Consider the following 17,698-nt stretch of genomic DNA (forward strand, 5'->3'; position numbering starts at 1 on the left):
GTACTTCCTTTCAGCTCAATTTAGTCATACAATAAAGTCATTCTGGTATTCATGGTTGATTTGTCTCACGAATATCCGCTTCTTAGTACCGAATGTGCTTTAGAGTTGAGCTGAGCTAAGTACTTCCAGAATTATCATCTATCCAAACTTGAGAAGACGAACACACATTCAAGTGATATATATGTCATTCAGGTATTGACATGACATTAGGGTTGATCTACTAACTTAAATTGTGTTCCATTACTTTTAAGGGTAGTACAACACCTATGTTTATTTGAATTCCTTAATTATCCCAAGACATTTATTTAGTCTAGATCATAAGGGCATTTTGGTTATTTTGGTGCTCAATGTTTTTTCATTCATTTCAAAGCTTGAGGATATCCATTCATTCCTAGGCTTGGTGATACTCTTTAGTCATTTCCATTACAGGGTATTTTGGTCATTTTACAAATCCAGTGTATTTCAATCCTTTCATTCCATTTGATCTTAATATTTAATTCAAACGTATCATCTTTTCCAGTCATTTCAAACAATTTTGACAAAAGAGCACCCTCGATAATTTATTCTTAACTCGGAAATTTTCAGGTCAATTGCCTTCTCAGAAGTACAAACAGGTTATCAAAATTTTTTTGTACAAAGACAGGATGTTAACAATTATATCCGTAATTTATCGGGTTAGGTATGAAATCTCTGGGTACTCAAGGGCAATTTTGTAATTTAGTAACCAGATAATTTCGATGTTAAACTCTTAACAAAGATAATATAATTTGGAGATCCTAAGGTTAATTGTTTTCTCGGATAATCCCTGAACTTGAAATTATTTCTTATCAAACTTCTAGTAATTTGTACAAGTCATATTGGGTTTAGAAATCGGTTATCCAAATTTTCTAAACAAAGCTAGCATTTTCTATACACATCAGTAGTTTCATAATATCAATATGTCTTTACAAACTTCTTATCCAACTTTCAGGGTCAATTCTTGTCTTTTTTACAATATAAGGGTATTTTCATAATTTTACATAATCGAAGTATTCACATAATTTATCATTTAAACCATATTCAGTTTGAATCCATCCATAATCAAACATGCATTATAGACCAATCATATACATCCCTGCATTTATTCATTATCGACATGTTCCATAAAGCATAAAGAGGTAGTAATGTATTACCTCAATTTTTGTGCCATATTGATCGACCATTTAAACTTTATTCGAATGCCCTCGACCTTCTTCCAATAATTCCTCGGATACATATCAATAGGAATTTCATTAAAAATGGAGCTTAATTACGAAAAAAGAATCGAATCGGGTGATAAATCAGTGAAAAACAGCTTACCGGGTTCGAATTTGGCGAAACTGACTCAAGACGTCGAAAAACGTCAGGATAGGTATACTCGGAAAAAGTCAACGATCGGTCAACGGCCCGATCAACGGCTGTCAATAGCAGTCAATGGGTCGGATCGATCAAACCGGTTCAAATCTGTCCCCCACGCCTTGGACTTTTCCCACGCGCAAGGGCGGCACGTGCGGTGGCCTCGGAGCCCCAAAAAATTCTGGAAAAATTCTAAAAATATTTTAAGGCATTTTGAGACACTTACCAATCTCGGTTCATAATTTTGAACGGTGGAGAGGTCAATTCTGAAACGTCGGAAACTAAAACTTTCTCACATCCCTCATGCGCCGGAGACGATGGAGACAAGAAGGGCACCGATGGACTCGGAACGATGCAAGAAACACGATGGTGCGGGAAGTGTCGAAAACGGGTAGCCGGATCGACTTGAATTGACGGAAAACCAATGGCGATTGAGTTAAAACCGACGTAACCTTCTGGTTGAGATTTACGGCGAACGACTCCGATTCACGACGAGATATTTGAGGGGTTTTGTTTATCGGTCGACAACGAACACGATGGTAGTTTCGGATTGACGAACGATGGCCGGACGGTGGAGAGATCAGAGCTTAAAGGAGGGTCAACGGGGGAGGAAAATAGGAAAAAATAACCTAGAAAACTGATTGCACGGGGAGAGAGAGCTTATAATTCAACATATAATAAAAATGGGTAAATTCAGGACTGGGTCCCTGGATTTCCTACACTACCTAAAATTGTCTGTCAACTTTAAAATTTTATAATTTAATCCTCAATTTCTTCCAAAATATCACTTAAATTCAATTCTTTAGAATTCCTAAAAATTTAACCCCTAAATTAGGGTGTGAATTAACAATATTGCTTGTGAGAAATTGACCGACAAAATAGTTGTCGAAGGAGATCGGGGGTGTGCCATTCGACTGTTCAATAAACAGTGCATCCTCCTACTTTTCTCCCAAATTAAGCCCTTCCAATTCTTACTCTAATTTACCCTTGAGAACCAGCAACCCCGGCCCTGAGGGGTGCTTGGGTTGGGCAATAGCCAAGGGCCCAAGATGGGAAGGGCCCCAATGTTGGATCTAAAAATAGTTCTAGAGAAAAATAAAAAAAAAAAACATATTAAGACAAAAATAGAAAAGATAAAGAACTGATGTACTGTTACTCCCTCATCAATCATGCACGCCTTTATCAAAAACCCAAAACAAAAATCTCTTAAGCTTCATCAAAGACCCTTGAATCACAACTGCTTCATCACTATCATTAGAAACTCTTCAAATTCTCTGCTTTCTCTCTCTCTCTCTCTCCAAGATCCAAAATTCAATTCCTAAATCTATACCCACCATTAAACTCATGGAAAATTTCCTTATTTCCCAAAAAAATTAATTTGCTATTAACATCAAAGCTCCTAAACCTTCTCTTATCAATGGCAACAAGAGTTTTTTCCTTCAATTTTAATAAAAGTATGATCATATGTTTTTATTTTGTTCTATTATATATTATTTTTTAAGGGTTCCCAATCTACTATTTTGCTTAGGGCCCCAAAAAGATCAAGACCGGGGTTATCTCTACCCACCATTAAACTCGTGAAAAATTTCCTTATTTCTTAAAAAAATTAAACCGTTATTAAAAGCAAAGCTCCTAAACCTTCTCTTATCAATGGCAATGAGAGTTTTTTTTCTTCAATTTTAATAGAAGTACGATCATATATTCTTATTTTGTTCTATTATATATTGTTTTTTAAGGGGGCCCGTTCTACTATTTTGCCTAGGCCTTAAAAAGGTCAGGACCAAGGCTGAGAACCAGCGTCAAAACCAGCAAAACTGGAACAAAATAATTGACTAGCAAAGCTAAAAGACCGAGAATCACTAATAGACGTCCCAAGAAGCCCGAGGGACGACTGCTAGAAAACAGAGAGAAACCCAGAGGGTTAATCAAAAAATTTAAATTATTATATATTCCAAAATATTTTCTTTATATATTATATTGATATCTATTTTTACTCCTAACTCGTTCTTCTTAAAATTTTAAAAGTTTATTTTATAATATAATATCGCACAACCATTTTTATCTATGAAGAGAATAAATGTACGAATCACTTGTCGAACCTAATCCAAAGTCAGCATAACGTTTTAGTAAATGTTAGAAGAAGATCAGGTTTGTTTACTTCCCCTACTGAATAATGATGCGAGTGGAAAAGGCACTTTGAGGTTCCAATTTTTTTCCATAAAAAAAGAAACTACTAAAACAATAGAACTATAAAATCTGAAAATATTGAAGTGATTTTTTATTATTGTGAAATAAATAAATAAATAAACAAGGGATAATTAAAAATATTGTTTTTGGAAAAAACAGTTTATTAAAAAAAAACTTTCAAAGTAATCGCCAGTTTGTCATAAGAAAAAAATTATAGTTACTACATTTGTTGGGTCTTTCATCTCTCTTAGGCCGATAAACCCAGACGAAAAATCTACCCTTTGGTAGTTTGAGCCCAACTGTTTCATTGGTCTTCTATAACTTTTATTTTTGGACTCTTGAAGTTGAAACCCAAATTGAAACACTATTAGAAAAGCAGATTCTTACAGCAAAAAATGCAGCTTTGCCAAACAGTTGACCTCTGGGCGTTCCAAAAAGAATTTAACACTGCTATAGCAGTTTTGCAGCGTTTCTTGGGTTCTCACACAAACACAATTTTTTGGGTTTTTAGAGGAGAGCAGAAAGAACAACAATGGAGGTGGAATTGAAAGAGATGCTTGATGATCTCTTGTCTCTAAGGCAATCTTTATCTGATCCTTCTCTTCATGCATCAATCGATCAGGTACAATTTTCAGTTGCATTTGATCCGATGAGATGTGCCTTTTAGGACAGTGGGGGGATCTGGAAAGTTTGTATCTTACTCGTGTTTTTATATTTGTTGAATTGCGAAGAACGAGATTCATTTCGGTTCTACGTTGATCTTCGTCGATCTGTCAGTTGTCTCGTTTGCTACATATATGTTTAAATTGGGTTTTGGGGGTTTTTTTTTGACGGAATTGGATAGATGATAATTCTTTTTTTTTTCATGAATTTTATGCTATCCTAATTCTTATCTACCAATGAAGGTTGGTAATGTAGCTAGATTATGTTCTTTTCGATGATGACTAGGATCTGTTAGGCAGAATGAAATTAATGTTTTTGTAATACGGAATTTATTAATAACATACTGGAAAACTAAAAAAATTACGTTCTAGTTATGAAGGCAGAAATTGTCTTTAACAATGTTTGAGCCTATTACTTTGGTTATAACTTGTTTATATGTTGTCCAGATGCAGTTGCGTGTTGACCGTCTTACTCATCTTGCCAAGTCAGTACCTGTTCGACGAACAAAAGTCAAGGTTTTTGTTGCCTGTACTTGTTCCTTGGCGATTACATATTCTTCTGGTTATGTTTTTTGATTGTGACACTAATGCATGTCTAATCAATCCGATGGCAGGATATGAGTGCTGAGGTGGTTGATACCAATCCTTATAGTAGGCTCATGGCACTTCAAAGAATGGGCATTGTGGAAAACTATGAAAGAATCCGGGAGTTCTCAGTTGCCATAGTTGTATGTATTTGTCTTTTGCTTTCAAGATCATTTTTCAATAAAGCATTGCCTAGCACATACTATCGGTTCCATTCAGTCTCCTTAAATTGATAATCCTTTTCTTCCCGATTCAATTTTCATCAGCAGTCTATTTGAACTTGCAGGGTATTGGTGGTGTTGGCAGTGTTGCAGCTGAGATGCTAACAAGGTGTGGGATAGGTCGACTTTTGTTGTATGATTATGATAAAGTGGAGTTAGCTAACATGAATCGGCTATTCTTTCGTCCAGAGCAGGTGAGTATACATGCCCTTTTTCAAAACTGTTCTATCTTGACAGCTAGTTGGAAAATGACATGATTATTAAATAGTAAGTCAATCATTCGCTTAAAGTACTCGAACGTACTCGAACTGCCACTAATATTGTTTCCCTGTAACTGTGGCTTTTGCATTTATATAAACCCGGAAGCCTGGCTTTGTACCTTATTTTGAATAATCTTTCAAATATTCCTTTAAGGTTGGTATGACAAAGACTGATGCAGCTGTTCAGACCCTGTCAGACATAAATCCTGATGTTGTGCTTGAGGTAGGCGGTCCCCCCTCACCATATAGTAATGTTTGATTATCTAACCTCAGCAGATTTTTTTATGGGTAAAAGTGTTATGCATCACTGTGTATTTTAAGAACTTACCACACTGATTGGTTCATTTCTTTAGAGCTATACGCTGAATATTACAACCGTACAAGGGTTTGAAACCTTTATGTCAAGCTTAGAGAACAAAACATTTTGCTCAAGGAAGGAAGGTAGTGGAGTGGATCTTGTTTTAAGCTGTGTAGACAATTACGAAGCAAGGATGGTCGTCAATCAGGTCATAGTTACTTTTATGTTAAGCATGCTTATTTTCTTGTAGGCCTAAGTTGATAGGTTCTCAGTTTGATGACCTCCGTATATATGAACTGTTTATCATCATTCTACAAAATTGAATTTTGTTTCTATTTTTTGTATATACACAGGCTTGCAATGAGTTGAATCAAACATGGATGGAGTCTGGTACGGACTTATTTTTCATTAGTTACAAGTAATCAACTTAACTGAATTCATTGGTAGAAGTATAAGATTGTAAGAAATCCCTTATATTATTTTTATGTTTCAATCAGATCACAAGTTTCCTTTCGAAAGATGCTTGTAATCCTGAAAGCTGTGATTTGTTATCTTGATTGAAAGCTTTTCCGCTGTAAATGGTTAAACTACAAGATTCAATATTCGTATAGTGACATAAAAGATTACCTACAAACTTGGACTTATCATTGATGCATATGCTAATCTATGATAACCACAGTGTAATTCCTCTTCATGTTTCCATATGCCCTTTTAGTGGTTTGTGTACTATACTTGTATATCCATATTGCATAATATTCTGAGAGGATCCCAAATAAAGATATAAATGTATTCTTGGTTTGACTCTCCGCTATTTATGATTACTGAAAAGAGGAAATTTTGTGACAGGTGTTTCTGAGGATGCAGTTTCTGGTCATATACAGTTGCTGATTCCTGGAGAAACTGCTTGTTTTGCATGTGCCCCTCCTTTGGTACGTTCATCCATTAACCTATGATATTTGCTTAATGTAGATGTGAAACGTTTAAGTTCATGTTTTTGTGCAGTTCGGTTATTTAATCATGAAAGTGAATATGACTATGCTCTTCTACTCCTCTGAAGGTTGTAGCATCTGGAGTGGATGAACGAACACTCAAGCGTGAAGGGGTTTGTGCCGCATCTTTGCCAACTACCATGGTAAGCATTTTTTTCTCTTTTTTTCCTCATTCTTTGGCTTTTTCTCCTTTGTAGTGTGTGTGCATGCCTGTGCATATGAACATACTGACATGAACTTGTCTACCTATATAGATATACTCACACAGAAACACAAATATAAGACATGAATGATTCTATCTATACTCACACGCGCACATGCTTACATTTATGGATGCATCGAGACATGCATGCCTGTGTACTTGTTTATATCGTGCATGAATATGTGCTGCAAATGTGCATGTTCATCCTTTTAGCATGTTCTATATAGTGCCTAAATCATAAAATTGGACTTTAGAATATGCATCAGCAATAATCATTAAGTTGTTGATAACTTGATGTACTGTTCGGTACATAAAATAAAAAATTTCATGGTTTTCCTAACATCTAGTATATGAAATAACTTTTCAGGGAGTTGTTGCTGGGCTTCTGGTTCAAAATACACTAAAGTTCTTGTTGGGATTTGGACACGTTTCTCCCTACTTGGTAAGTTCTACATCAGCTCTCCCTCTCTCTCATCTCTGTAAATGGTGTCTGCGGTTTAATCCTTTACTTATGTGTTCTTACTGGGTAACTAATGACCTCTTGTTCTTATTCTTGGTTTTTGATAGATTTTTTCTGTGTTGATGATTGTAGGGATACAGTTCTCTTAAAGATTTCTTCCCAACAATGGCAATGAAGCCAAATCCGCAATGTTCAAACGCTGCCTGTCTGGAGCGGCAGGTAAGAGAGTGATTTCTGTCTTTTTGGTCAATTGGTTTTGCTTCTTCTGATGGAGTGGACTATTGCTTTGCAGAAAGAATACATTCTTGCAAAACCAGCCAGAGATGCAGCTGCTAAAGCCAAGATGGAGGCTGAAGCCTCAGCCGCTGCCTCGGCAGGAGATGTGCCGCTTCATGTTGATAATGAATGGGACATAAGGTTCTGAAAACTAACACTTTTTTTTTGTTTTCGTAGTTATATAATTCCGACATTTGACTGGATTTACAAATTTAAATAGTGATTGAATGATGTGCTTCCTATGATGTTATGGACTGTTTTGCATTTATTATATTCATGGATCATATCGTTGTATGGTTTTACTTGGGGAGATTAACCGGCTTATACTATTCTTTTTGCAGTGTTATCGATGATAACGAGCCAGAGAAGAGTACTTGTGGCACAAGTTCAGGTGTTTTTCTTCTCTATGCTCTCTGTTTTGAACTTTCTTCCAGTTTTCATTTGCTGATTTTCTTTTATATATGATTGCGTTATCTTCTTGTAAAGTTCTGAATACACAAATGTAGGTCCTCTATACAAAAGTTTGAGAAGAGTTATAATGTAATTCCGGTCACTTTTAATCTGCTGATCGGTTAAACATAGGGAGTTCAGATGGGAATTTTGTATGTTCAAAGGGCACAGTTTCCATAACAAATAATAAATTTTGCTTTCTTAGTTGCTCTTCAACACATGCTAATTGTTTGTAGCTTGCAGTTCTGACCCTATTTAGAAGGATTAAGTCTCCGCCGAAACTTGTTGCGGGAACAGTTTTCTTCTACATTCAGCATGTCTGTCATTTGATACACATTTACAGTTTTCCTTAATTTGATTGTTGACGTGGAGTTACCTTGAAACTTTAAACTCTCCCAATTACTACCCTTCATTTGCTTTTTATCTTCTGTACCACTCTTGTTTGATCTCAATATTTCATTTCCCTAAGCTGCTTTCCTCTGGTCATACAGATGCGCTTCCCGAAGGCCTCACTCGTGAGCTCCCGAGTGCCGATGAATATCAAAAGCCCCAGCCATCTGGAGCCACAGATACTACTATCGATGACCTTGAAGATCTCCGGAGGCAGCTTGATGCTCTGAATGCTGATTAATACCCCGGCATAACATCTAGTTGAAAGATAGGAACACTCCTAGATTTAATTGTTTGTCTACCATTGAGGGCGAAATAAAAGAAAGTTCTGGGGGTTCAACATTCAAGCAAATGATTCCCCCATTCCCAAAAACTTGTACCCTTTAGGGTTTAACAAATTTACATTCAGTTAACAAATCCATACGATGCCCATAGTTTTGAACATGCAGTCTGCTCAAACAAGTATTATTATCAGAGACATATATCCATTCGAAAATCATCCCAAATCAGAATAACATTAATAGTTTCTGTTTTACAGTTATATATAAGATACAAAGGAAGTAACAATCGTGTTTGTCGGGATAGAAACGGGTACATGAACATAAAACTACAGATCTTTGAACTGCAATAAAATTTGGTTCATCTGTGGCTGATGTTTTCTGAACTGCAAAAGAAAATTCAGATTCATTTGAAAAGAACCCAGGTCATTGATGGAGATATAAATTAACACAGAAATGTCGATGAAGAATTTACCTCAACACCAGCCACTGATAACAGCTTGCGCGAACATATGCAGTGTCTGTATTCAGTCTTTTCTCTATCAAATATGACTTCTGAGACACCTGACTGCAACATAGCCAAATCCATAAATGGTAAACATCAATGTTGATGAAAGGAGAAACAAAATCTATACGAACTCGTTATTTACTAAACATAAAGTTGACGGTTCGGTTCGAAGCATTAAGGGGAACATCGGTATCAAACCTGAATGATTATCTTTGCATAATCATTGCAGGGGAACATGGTCACATAAAGCTTCTGCAAAATTTCACAAGAAGATGAAAGATCCTCTCAGTGCCATTACTGGTAAACCTTTAAAGGGAAAAAAACAATACACATATTAGAATGGTTTATAGTGTAATTTGTCCAAAAATATTTTGATAATATATTTTTACAAAATCTAAATCTAATCTTAATTTATCTAGAGGAGAGGGATAGGAGGTCTCTAGGAAAAGGAAGGGAAGTACTTCTAGTGGATCAATAGCCCATGACCTAGAGACACGATGAAACACATTACATTCTTCGGTTCAGACTTAAGTTTGAATTTTAACAATATTATTGAAAAACAATCAATAACTCTTAATACGTTATTATTTATGTATTTTCAATTATTGATCTTTCTACCAATTACGATTTAAAATGACAAACCAGTAGCAGCTTATGTCCTTTACAGCATACAAAAAAAAAGTGGGCAAAACAGGTTATGGAGTTTCCAATTGAAAGCTCATTTCAAGTAATAGCAAAGCACTGAGGTTGTGGAAAAATGGCAAGCCACATAGCCTTGGTAAAAGGCCTGTAAGCACTCAGTCAATTACTTAGGCAATAGTAGGAGCATTCTGATTCTAGTGGTAAACCCTGGTCCTCTCAGCTAAAATAAAATCATTCAACTGTCGGGCACTATCTTGGTTTTTCTGTTACCATAATTAAGGGCAAATAAAACTCGACTTGAAAAAATGTTGAGATATTAGTTATGCTCTAAGGCATTGTCTCTGAATGGATTAGTGAGACAAGATATACTTGTGGAGTTTTTGAGCATGGATGTAAAGGAGTGGAAACCATATTTCTTATTTTTTGCTCCTAGAAATGTAGATATGAACTAGTCTATTTGGGGTATTTTGCTGGAATTTAAGGAAACGCAATAACAATTCAAGCTGATTTTGTGCAAACGAAGAGTGTACCAGCAAGAGAATGTTGCAGGAGGTTGTCATGCTAAACAAGCGGAAAATGTGCAGGTACGAGCTGCGCAGACAAGAGCCTACAAAAGCAGGTGTATTGGGAACGTCCGCTAACTCAGATGGGGTTCGACAACCTGATTTCGGGATCTAAAGGGATCATGCAGGTCTTTGGCAGCTTGGTTATGCCAGGAAGGTTGGTTTGTGTTCAGTACTCGAAGCTGAGCTATGATGGGGGTACGTTGGCCTTCTGCAAGTTTGGAAGATTGGGCAAAGGAAGGTAATCTTGGAAATGGACAGTTTAGATTCAGTGAACCTACTAAGAAGCTCGGGAAACTTGATGCATCAGTCTGGTGTCTACCGCTCGGTTATCTTAGTGTTATAATGGCCATGGAAGTTAGGATACACGTGTATCGAGTTGAATTTAACCATAATCTATTACAAATAAAAAGGAAACACAAAAGTCGATGCAAAATTAACCATAATCTATTACAAATTGCTCAAACTTGGATTCAAGACTATTGGTCCAACTAATAAAATGTAAAGTGACAAGGGAATAGCTGCACTGTAACATTTTTCTTTGATCAGAATTTGCAACTTATCCAACTGCCCATATCCCCCTGCAATTCATATAACAAAAACCAAATCATAAAGATTTAAACTTTGATATCCATGAATTTCTAAGAACTAAAAATACCAAGCATCAAAGACTATAATTTCATAGCATCAGCAATGCTACATATAACACACCCAAAAATAAATAAAAGATGTAATGAAGTCTTAATCCTCAAATCCAATCAAGACTGAGGTGAACTGCTAGTTTATCAAAGACTATAATTTCATAGCATCAGCAATGCTACATATAACACACCCAAATCAACAAAATAAATAAAAGATGTAATGAAGTCTTAATCCTCAAATCCAATCAAGACTGAGGTGAACTGCTAGTTTATCAAAGAAGGAATGAACATGCAACTTTTGCGAGCACTTGGAACAAAAGACATGACATTTGAGAAAATCCATCAAAGAGTCTACCGGAGAATCAAAAAGCCTACTGGATCTTCTAAAATAGCATAGCTTTTGACAAGGCATCAATTGTATACAATGGGTTTGGCTAAATATTCCTTTAAGCTTTGCTTGCAAGCAAAAGAACACTCACTCAGTAATATGGAAATAGCTATTGATTCAAAATTTGATCATTTATGGCAGATTGACGATAAATCTTTTGCAATAAAACAAGGTAAAAATTCCTCGAATTTAGATTCATCCAAATGAAAATATCCCATTTTTTTTAACATGTAAAACTTGCATGCAAAATCAAATTAGGCAAATCACCTAAGCGGAGCCGACGATGATGTTGTTGATAGGAATAAAGATGAGCTTAACGAAGAATCCGACGAATCCCATCACTACAAAACCAATCGCTGTACGGAACGCCACCTTCGTGAACTCTGCAAACGAAACAACAAACATTCCCACGAAAATAAAACAAGATCCTTAAAGAAGAAGGAATTAAAAACCCAAAAATTCGAACAGATCCAAAATTTGAAAAATAAATGGGAGGGAAGAAGAAAGGGGGGAGATACCTTTACGATCGGGTTTGTGGCAACGCTTGACGAGGCGGACGCTGTCCTTGGCGAAGTCTCTCAAAGGATCTACGACGTTGTCAAGGGCGTCCATTTCTCTTCTCTCTCAACCAAAATTGAGTGTTAATTACCTAATACACAAGATTTCCGAGAGATTTTCTTTTATAAGAGACAAAGACGATTTCAGAGGTGGCCGTACACAAAATTTTGACATTGACCGCTTGCCACCTTCGCTTACAGACCCTTTCATAAAAGAAAGAGTAAACTATGCTAATAGTCCCTTTTGGTTTTGATCTGCTCGACTTTGATCATTATTTTTTTAATTAAGTGCGTTTGGTCCTTTATATTATCGATTTATTCGATTTAAGTCACTTGACCGTTACCTCTATTTTATTTTCTGTCTGACCGACTTTGGTCACCGTTTTTATAATTAAGTGCGTTTGGTCCCTTACGTAGTTACTAAATGCATTTGAACTGCTTTCACTTCTTCCTCATATAATAAGTTGGATAGAAAGTGGCTAAGTAAATGCATATAATTTATGCATCAAAATTTTAAAAGGATAACAAAATATACCAACAGCAGCTTCCATTGTCATCTTTTTATGTTTCTTCACAATTTCATCTTTGGAATTATTTTCACGTAAAGTTCAGTTATATATAGTTTTGCTTTGATCCAACTCAAGGGGAACTCTTAAAACCCCAAGTCATGGCTTGGAAGATTACAGCCATGGTTTTCATATTCTTTATTTTTAAGTTTGTATCCACCCATTTACGCCTTGCACGCATTCCACAGTACCCCCCATACCACTGGTCAAACTGGTAACCCTAAAATAAAGCATCCACCAAAACATGGAGGAGGCCCCACGGTAGAGCCACCACCTCTAAAAATTAAAAAGTGCGATCCAAAATTATAATATTCTATTTAAAAAAATTATTGGGTTTACAAATTTCTTATTTTTTATTAACAAATTAAACTAAATTTAAATTTTTTTCTTAGAATAATGGGGTGGTGCTCCCTTAGGAACCACATGGATCCACCAATAACGAACCCTCATGTTACACCCCACCACCTTTTTCTCCTTGTCCACCTTCTAGGGGAGGGGGCGGTGGAGGTGTTAGTGAAGGAGGAGAAGGTTGAGGTCGTGGTGGTGGCGGCGGCGACAGAGGAGGTGGGGGTGGGTAGTAATAGTCTTGCACCACCAACTACACAACCAACATGCCCAGTTAATACACTTAAGCTAGGACTGTGTGCAGATGTGCAAAGAGGATTGGTGTATATCGGATTAGGAAACCCAGTCGAGAATGTTTGCTGTCCAGTGCTGGGAGGTCTACTGCAGCTTGAAGCAGTTGTTTCGTCTTTGCAGTGCTATAAAACCCTATACATCTTCACCCCCCCCCTCAAGCTTTAATAACCAGGGTTATGAGTTGAATCGGGAAGCAATGGGATGAAATCAGGGTTCGTGAAATGGAAAGTGTTGATGAAGATGGTGAAAAAGTTAATAGGAGAGATGGGGAAATAAGTGAGCAAAAGAGTGGGAAGTTTCTTTAATGGAAGAACAAGAAGAAACACGTGGGGTTTTTTTTTTAATTACCAGCTCGGATTTTAGTTAATGGATTAAAGGAAAATAATAGTTGAGGGACTTAAACCAAATAAATCGATAACAAAATGAATATGAGCGTTCAATGTCAAAATATTGAGAGTTATATTTAAACAGATACTACCATGTACTTATCGTATTAATAAAAAAAAAATTGGATTGAGAAAAGTCAAAAATTAGAGAAAAAAATATTCTAGCTAAAAGTTCTATCAAATCTGAAGATTACTATATGAGATATATTGAGAAAAATCAAGAACAGGAAAAAAAAAATCTAGCTAAAAGTTCAATCACATCTGAAGATTACTTTACTACATGAAATATACTGAAAAAACATCTAAAATTAAATAACTCATTATACATTCAGATCAAGCATTTCCCAAATCTGGATTGCACAAACTACTACTGCTGCTGATGGGGAAGCTATGAACATAAATGATTCTCAATTCTTACAATGAAAAACATATGGACAACTAAAGAAACTCTCAATTATGTTCTTCTGACCTTCCAAAACAAAAACAATGTGCCTCTGGACTTAAATTATGCATCGGATATAGGTGTCGTACTAGACTACTTCGACAAAAACAAAACATTGGGGCAAATATAGGTTGTTACGAATAGCCGGTCTCCGAAAATAATGGACTTGAAAATTATGTTCATTCATATGAAAATATATAAGAAGCACAACAAGTGGGGGATGATTGATCCCAGAACTGCACAACATTAGAAGAGATTTTGATTAGGCAAAGTCATAGCAGCAAAAGCCTATTTGTAGTTAAGGGTCTTTTTTCTAAATAAATCACATTTAAAAGGTAGCTTTCCAGAAACAATGGCAGACAGGTTCACATTCATAAATCACAAGCAACCAAAATTCCCAATTGATTACCCAACAGCATCACGCAATTTGCCACACCATCGAGCGTCCACATCGGACCAATGAATTGCTTAGCTGCAGAAAACAACAAAATTACAAAGAGTTTAGACTATGGCCGGTATGAAACAATGGTCAGTCGTGTGATAAACTAATCCTCTTTCTTTTAATAGAAAACCCAACAATTCATGCTCGAATGGAAATATAACGGCAGGGACATGTACTTCCAAAAACCTGGATTTTCCATTTTTGGATATTCAAAATGAAAACATCCTTCCAAAGTGGATTAAACACTAGCAAATCATCACTTAACAATGTTTAGCGTTCGACAATAATTAGTAGTAGTTTGGGCCATGCAGATGCTAGCCCGAATTTTGAAAAGCCACGACCAAGGCCCGGCCCTTTGAACACGAAGATAAAGATCTAAGAAAGGAAGCACGAAGACAACGGGATTGCATCACCGATGAAAGGATATCACTTCCATATAACCAAAGGGAAATAAACAAAGCATGCATTATTACCATGCAAAACTAATAACATAGAAACAATGCTATATTTAAAAGAAATGTCAGACAGTATGATATATCATGCAAGTGCAAATAATGCAAAAATGATAAATCGCAATCATGCCAATGAGATCAAATATACTATCCTGATTGCCGCATGGTGCAGCAGTTAAGGGGAAAAATACCAATTTGTTTTGAAGGAAGCAAAACTACTACAAACACAAGCATAGTTGTTGGATTACGGATAAACAACAAAAATAAAAAAGAAACACCAAAAACCAACCAGCATTCAGAATGACTAACACTCGTTCCCCATCCCCATCTAAATTCCCACCCGATCTTCGCTTTTCTTGCCCATACCATCTTTTTGTTGACCAAAAAAGTCAAGATGGTGTATAGTACCATTTTTGCTCATTTTCATTGGAAAATATTTGGTGTTATCTATATTCTGTCAAGAAATGCCGTAGACTACTTGTTCCAAGTAAACTCTTCTTTTTCTATTGTCAAGCTTTCCAGTTTCTTAACCTCTCATTTAGGGAGGCGACTAACATAATTTCTCATTTTAAACAGGTTCTCCTTGTTCTTTCCAAGCTTTCCCAGATGGAAACTATCTCCATATTTACTGAATCAGAAACAGTAATGTTTCATCGTACAAAGCTAACTAAAGCATCTATAAAAGCGAGGCTAGCTTAAGTTACTTGTAAGAATCATGTGCTATGATGAAATATGTGTGATATCATCACTACCATCAGTGCTAGTAGCTTGGCTTACTGTATAGCTAAGTTCATGTCATTATCAATTACAAAAGCCTTGTAACCCGTAAACAACAACCAGACATCAAGACCTACAATGATCATACTACAACCATCAGGCCATAACCCACCACCAGTCTCGTTAACCAGTCCTAGACTAGGGAATCGGAAACACGACAGCAACCAAGACATTTTGGAAAACATAAACAAGCCAACAAGACCTACAGTGATTGCACTCAGCTAGACTCGTTGAAGCAGTTCCATCTCTAACCAAAGTTCAAAGCACTGGAAGCATTTAGTTATCAGAAGTTCAGACCCCTATAAAATAAGCTAGAATCTCACAAAACAAACTAAATATCGCTCTCGAAAATGTTCCCCATCCCACAAAATTATTGGAATTTAAGAATGAAATAAGAGCAAGAATTTTACAAAATAGAATAAAAAAAATTCCACATACCATTGTCCGTCAAGATTTCCCTGACCGCCGCTACCTCCGCTTGCATACGATCCATCGTCAGGCCCCGCCGTCTGCCAAACACTCTGCCAAGCCTGCGAGGGTGGCTGGGCATACATGCCACCGGTGGGGTCGACCGCAGGCCTCCCGATCATCATCCCGCCGGGGCCAGCAGGACCACCGGTAGGCTGACCCATGGGAGGATAAAAGTACGGCACTCCACTAGCGGTGGCACCCACCATCCCACCCAAACCAGCCTCATCCTTGATTTCGTCCCTGGGAACAATATCCACCAAGAAATCGAAAATGTCGGTCCTAGTAATAGCCGCTGCGATGTCGTTTTTCTGAAGCGTCCGTCTCTTGTTCTCCTCGGCGTGAAGCCAAGAACGGATGGTAAGCTCCAAAATGAAAAGCTCGCAGGCCTTGGCGAAGAGAACGGGGGCTTCAGCCGAGATCATACGTACATCTTCGTCGGCTTTCATGATCTTCTTGATGCGAGCGAGAGGCAGCTGATGGTTCTTGAAGTCGTTTACCTGCTCGATCTCTTGGCGCTGGTAAAACCAGAACATCTGGAGCTGCTGCTGCTGCTGCTGGAGGAGGTGGTGGAAGGGCGCCAGCGGAGTGGCGGCGATGGCGGGAGGCGGGGTAATAGAAGAAGTGGGAGGGTACGAGGAGGACTGGGCTTGCTTGTTGCTGTCCATTGGATGAAAAATTCAACGGCAGATTTAAGGGGGGATATCAGAACTTAATGGATGGATGAGCTTGGGTTTTTATTTATCAAAGGTACAGTATAGGGTGGGAGATTGGGGAGTCAGAGTGGTGCTATTTTTAAGGATCACCCTAGGATAAAAATATTAAATATAAATTTCTTTTACTATTTAATAAAAAAAAGTGGGTAAATTATTTAATTTTAATATTTAATTCAAAAGGCAACCCATATAGAATTTTATAATAATATAAATATTGGAACCATTAAATATTTTTTGACATGACCACATCTTCATCCAATTTTTTAATAAAGGAATATGGTTCCAATGGCCCTTCGGAAAAGCAAAATGTGTTGTGTTGTAGGCATTATTTATTTATTTATTTCTATATTTTGAATTAGGATTTTATAACAATATTTTTCAAAATAATAAAAACTCGATTCCGTTCATGAATACTCATATTCAGCACACTTTGATCACTCGTATTGTCTTGTTCAAGCTGCATAATAATCAAACCTACTCTAATATTATTAAATTAGACTTGAATAACTTATAAACACATGGTTTATTCCAACTTATACATGCATCTATTCCTTTGTATCTTATTAAAATATATATATATAAGGATAACCTATACCGCAAGTCATCAATTTATTACCGATTTTTCATTTTAATCACCGAACTATTTTTTTGGCAACCAACATCAGTAACATTATGCTTTTTTCTTATTTTAATCACCAATGGTTAAAAAGAAATAAACGACAATGGTAAAGTTGATTTTTTTTTCATCAGTTTTCTCTCCTCATAATTTTATTTGGACGAATAATATAATGACATCTAACAATCAATACATAAATAAAAAATTAGAAGAATTGTAGTTTATACAAGTCTTTTTGGGGTTTAGATTTAGTTTTGTAATTT

The 17,698-nt window shown here is 36.5% G+C and overlaps 3 protein-coding genes across 4 annotated transcripts; 1 reads left to right on the plus strand and 2 right to left on the minus strand.

Annotated features, from left to right (window-relative positions):
- The first annotated feature begins 3,988 nt into the window (after positions 1 to 3,988).
- Positions 3,989 to 8,722, plus strand: LOC120174238 (ubiquitin-like modifier-activating enzyme 5). The gene is made up of 14 exons (XM_039181156.1): positions 3,989 to 4,183; positions 4,671 to 4,739; positions 4,838 to 4,951; positions 5,095 to 5,223; positions 5,444 to 5,512; positions 5,643 to 5,795; positions 5,941 to 5,977; positions 6,434 to 6,516; positions 6,645 to 6,719; positions 7,146 to 7,220; positions 7,371 to 7,457; positions 7,531 to 7,655; positions 7,856 to 7,905; positions 8,456 to 8,722. Exons 1-14 carry the CDS (start codon positions 4,094 to 4,096, stop codon positions 8,593 to 8,595), a joined length of 1,296 nt encoding a protein of 431 aa, XP_039037087.1. The 5' UTR covers positions 3,989 to 4,093; the 3' UTR covers positions 8,596 to 8,722.
- Positions 8,723 to 9,902: 1,180 nt separating this feature from the next.
- Positions 9,903 to 12,034, minus strand: LOC120174244 (protein transport protein Sec61 subunit gamma-1). Of its 2 annotated transcripts, XR_005521153.1 has the most exons (4): positions 11,893 to 12,034; positions 11,588 to 11,757; positions 11,462 to 11,508; positions 9,903 to 9,914 (listed from the first exon to the last, which is right to left on the minus strand). XR_005521153.1 is itself a non-coding variant. In XM_039181160.1 (3 exons), exons 1-2 carry the CDS (start codon positions 11,984 to 11,986, stop codon positions 11,642 to 11,644), a joined length of 210 nt encoding a protein of 69 aa, XP_039037091.1. In that variant the 5' UTR covers positions 11,987 to 12,024; the 3' UTR covers positions 10,817 to 10,926. The 2 variants fall into 2 exon arrangements, 1 of the variants encoding a protein (XP_039037091.1); XM_039181160.1 differs by lacking the exons at positions 9,903 to 9,914; positions 11,462 to 11,508 and adding an exon at positions 10,817 to 10,926 and having other exon boundaries at positions 11,642 to 11,757; positions 11,893 to 12,024.
- A 2,181-nt stretch (positions 12,035 to 14,215) lies between these two features.
- Positions 14,216 to 16,848, minus strand: LOC120174316 (nuclear transcription factor Y subunit C-1-like). The gene is made up of 2 exons (XM_039181213.1): positions 16,074 to 16,848; positions 14,216 to 14,436 (listed from the first exon to the last, which is right to left on the minus strand). Exons 1-2 carry the CDS (start codon positions 16,769 to 16,771, stop codon positions 14,433 to 14,435), a joined length of 702 nt encoding a protein of 233 aa, XP_039037144.1. The 5' UTR covers positions 16,772 to 16,848; the 3' UTR covers positions 14,216 to 14,432.
- Between the last annotated feature and the right edge of the window lie 850 nt (positions 16,849 to 17,698).

The sequence above is a fragment of the Hibiscus syriacus genome, unplaced genomic scaffold, assembly GCF_006381635.1.
Source record: "Hibiscus syriacus cultivar Baekdansim isolate YM2019G1 unplaced genomic scaffold, ASM638163v2 tig00112044_pilon, whole genome shotgun sequence".
Classification (NCBI taxonomy): domain Eukaryota; kingdom Viridiplantae; phylum Streptophyta; class Magnoliopsida; order Malvales; family Malvaceae; genus Hibiscus; species Hibiscus syriacus.

Bases quoted from the DNA above. Each gene is read 5' to 3' on its own strand.
- LOC120174238 (XM_039181156.1), top strand. From the start codon at position 4,094: ATGGAGGTGGAATTGAAAGAGATGCTTGATGATCTCTTGTCTCTAAGG. The intron at 5,796-5,940 runs GTCATAGTTACT...GTATATACACAG, and splicing joins CAAGGATGGTCGTCAATCAG to GCTTGCAATGAGTTGAATCA. The intron at 7,458-7,530 runs GTAAGAGAGTGA...ATTGCTTTGCAG, and splicing joins CTGCCTGTCTGGAGCGGCAG to AAAGAATACATTCTTGCAAA.
- LOC120174244 (XM_039181160.1), bottom strand. From the start codon at position 11,986: ATGGACGCCCTTGACAACGTCGTAGATCCTTTGAGAGACTTCGCCAAG. The intron at 11,758-11,892 runs GTATCTCCCCCC...TTTCGTTTGCAG, and splicing joins CCACAAACCCGATCGTAAAG to AGTTCACGAAGGTGGCGTTC.
- LOC120174316 (XM_039181213.1), bottom strand. From the start codon at position 16,771: ATGGACAGCAACAAGCAAGCCCAGTCCTCCTCGTACCCTCCCACTTCT.